At 38.0% G+C, this 3,379-nt stretch overlaps 1 protein-coding gene across 2 annotated transcripts in view; it reads right to left on the bottom strand.

The window, feature by feature from the left end:
- rer1 (retention in endoplasmic reticulum sorting receptor 1) overlaps positions 1–3,019 on the bottom strand; it is a 10,977-nt gene extending 7,958 nt beyond the window's left edge. The window contains exons 1-3 of one of the 2 annotated variants that reach the window (XM_032520701.1): positions 2,901–3,019; positions 735–816; positions 18–122 (exon numbers count right to left, since the gene is read on the bottom strand). In XM_032520701.1, the coding sequence (XP_032376592.1) occupies positions 18–122; positions 735–815 (186 nt within the window). In that variant the 5' untranslated portion in view covers position 816; positions 2,901–3,019. The remainder of the gene's footprint in view (positions 1–17; positions 123–734; positions 817–2,900) is intronic. The other variant, XM_032520700.1, reaches the window with a different exon arrangement.
- Between the last annotated feature and the right edge of the window lie 360 nt (positions 3,020–3,379).

Here is a 3,379-nt window from a genome sequence, read left to right as displayed (position 1 = left end):
CAGACATAAACAATTACCTGTAGTATGTACACTCTGATCATGTAGACAGCAGTTAGTAGTAGAGTGCTTGCCCATCGCACTGCATAGAATGGTGTTGACTTGTCTAGCCATGACTGATAGACCTGTTATAAATATACCAAAAAAAGGAGACAGAATGTAGCCATCAGAGGTAGAAAATAGCACTGAAAAGACACAACCTTAGATAAAACACTGCGCAGCCTTTTAAAAACACACTTTCAGACACAGCAAATTTGGACATTAAAGCAACATTGTGTAACTTTTTTTTTTACCTTAACATAAAAGCTTCAAAACTTATTTTGATGCTACTCTGACTTGTAAAAGGGAAAATGGCGCCTCTGTCATTCCCACTCCCTGAGATTTCTGATAGACAAAAGGCTTTACTTGTTGCCAAAGTACTGGTAAATGCTTACTGATGCTAACTGTATAGCTACCGTCAGCTAGTTAGGTCTGGAAGCTCATAGCACTGGGGGAGTGTTGGTGTTTAAATCGCTAGGACAAGAGTGTTGGACCACTTGGAGGTTTTCAGAACAGGAGTTGGGCAAATGGGAACAGTTTTGCTAAAGATTTCTATTTCTTTCTATCTATCTACCTTGCTTGCACAACCACTAAGCTTTCTATAAATGATTTTGTAATGAGGGTATGATAGAGTATTAGATCATGTAATCCCTAATACCTAAATGATACATGTGTGATCTCAGTAATAGACACGTTACCTGTCCAATCCGTGTGAAAAAGGCAGCGACTACAGATGATTTCCCATGGATTGATTCTCCAACACTGTCCCCTTCTGACATTCTGCCCGTGAAGATGAAAAAAACATTTTCATTAGTGCTGCATGAATATAGGCTACTTGGCTAGTCTGACTGAAACAGACTTTATAACCTGTAGTGGGCAGTACCATTATCTAGCATGCACAAGTCTGGCATCTTCCACTCCTGTATATTGGCTTGAATTTCAATCAAGTTTCTTAGACATCAAGGTGGAACTGTTTTCAGTCTACATAGTTTTTGTAAAGAGACAAGGCACACGTCATGATTCACTTCACTTGTTGTTTATCATCTCTTTCAGTGATGTTTTCTCCAATCTAAATAGGGCTAAGCGTCAAATGTAGTTTTTTTTTTTTTTTTAAATACCCAATTTCCCTGGATTTGGAATAGGATTTGAACAACACTCTCCTAAATTGGAAATGTGTACACTAGACCTTCAAACTGTGATGTCTGAAACAAATACTGTGTGCTTCAACAATGGAAATTAAGGAGAAATTAAACTTTAACAGCTTTCATCATTTTTTTTTAATTAAGATTCTTTGAAAGTATACTATACTTCATGGTGTTACAATAATCTACACTCCTGTAAGGCTTTTTCAAGCAATACTCCCAAGGGTGTTTGTAAATTTGGATGGGATTATGGCAGTCACGGCTCATTAATACCATAAAGGTAACGTGTTGATAATAAAGATATAGTGCTAATAATAAGCATAATAATAAACATCTGGTGTGCTGAAAGTGCCTTCAAGAAAAGAAGAAACAATTGGGATGCATTTTTCTGTCTGTATTCATCAGTACAGTAGGTGTGTTACTTATTCTAAATAAACTGTGTCTGCTTTTTACTGAAGGCACTGACAAATAACCCATCCAGTACGACTAGTTGAGAAGGCTACGTGCCCACCGAAATGTGTTATCAGCTTTATAAAGAACAAGACGTTTGAAGCTGTAAAGCGCAGAATCTGGTGACGGTCTATGTGGTGTAGTCTTACAACTGTGAGTCCCGATTGGCAGCTGTATGAAAAGGTACACATCAGAAATGCAAGAGGAGATCGGAATTATTTCAGTGTATATTACGGACATGGTATATAGCATGAAAAACAAAATCTAGTAGTCGTTGTTAAAACTAACAGGCTAAGTAACGATTTGTATAATTTACATCTAACCAACGGCGACATATTTCGGCTGCTTTTACTTTGGCCTTCATAGATTCATTGACTTCGTAACGAGTGGATCATGTATTTACTAGGTAGGGTTAGCTGATTGCATTCCTCTAACATTGTAGTTTAGGGTTATTGTTCAGATATTTCATTACCAAATTGCACTGTGTTGCCGGAGCGAATCCAGGGCCTTTAAATGACTCATTTTGACAAGAACGTTAGCAAGCTAAAGAAGCAAGACCGCAAAGAGCTGTTCGTGGTTATAGCTAACGTTAGCTAGCTAGCTAACATACTTATGCAGTCAGGAAGGCAGCTAATAAGTAATATTTTCACAACAACCTTTCTGTGAAAGCCATATCATGAATACGATCGAAACTGATCGTGCAGTAACTGTCACAAACGTGTCCTTAGTTGTATTATTTTAAAGTTACTCGCATTATCTTACAAATTAGCCTTAGAAATAACTAGCTTACTAGCCATCTAACGTACATTGCCCTTTGGCCCAAATTACCGCGTGTATGGGTTATGTAGTTTTAGTAAAGCTATTAAAAGGCCTTTATCAGCCCGTAAACTAATTTATGTATCTACATTTCCCACAACTGCAGCGTAGCGCCTATTAAGGTCTGGAAAAACAAAATGTGGTCCATGAATCGCTCCCTTTCCATTGCAATTACCGTCATCAGAAAAAACGTTGAACTACAAATACCAGCAAGGAATGTAATTATCTGACAACTCACTTCCGGAGATACGGTACTACGTTCTCAACGGTTCCACAGCTAGCCAGCTAGCCCAGTTACAAATGAAACCATTCTCTAGTAATTACATCCCTACTCCCTGAACTAACAGTCGTTTTGAAATGTGTTTCTTGGTTTCAATAACTGTTACACGTCTGCGTATCTTGGTTGTGTTTGTAGTTACATTGAAAATAGTCCTACTTGAAAATCTCCTTTCTTACCTGATACGGCCGCTGTGTCACTACCCGGCTCTACCTAGCTAGCTACACTAGCCACTTCTCGTGCAAACTGAACACGTCAGTACTTCCGCAAGGATTCGAGTTGATGGCAGGCAGGATAGTAGAGCCCCGAAAACGATTGATTAACATTATTCAATTAAATTTCATGATTCAAGACTACCGCCCATGGCCTATGAACGAAAACTCGAGTAGTAAAAAAATAAATATGCTGTCTACATTTATGCTATGAGTATGACGTTACCCATTGCCGATTTACTTAAATGTCCATTTAAATATCAGACCATTAATTAGTCTTAAACATATATTTTTTTAAATTTGATAAAGATAGACATTAAAGTTAGTGATGGGTGATTGAAGCTGAATGTAGCTTTAGGTCTTTATTTTATTTTGTGCCGAAAAGGATTCAACGCTTTGGGGCTTCAAACCAAACACGCTCGTTGGTTTGCAAAACGTAGCCCTTC

Source organism: Etheostoma spectabile, chromosome 7 (genome assembly GCF_008692095.1).
Source record: "Etheostoma spectabile isolate EspeVRDwgs_2016 chromosome 7, UIUC_Espe_1.0, whole genome shotgun sequence".
NCBI lineage: Eukaryota > Metazoa > Chordata > Actinopteri > Perciformes > Percidae > Etheostoma > Etheostoma spectabile.
This window is presented reverse-complemented; position numbering and strand designations above follow the sequence as displayed.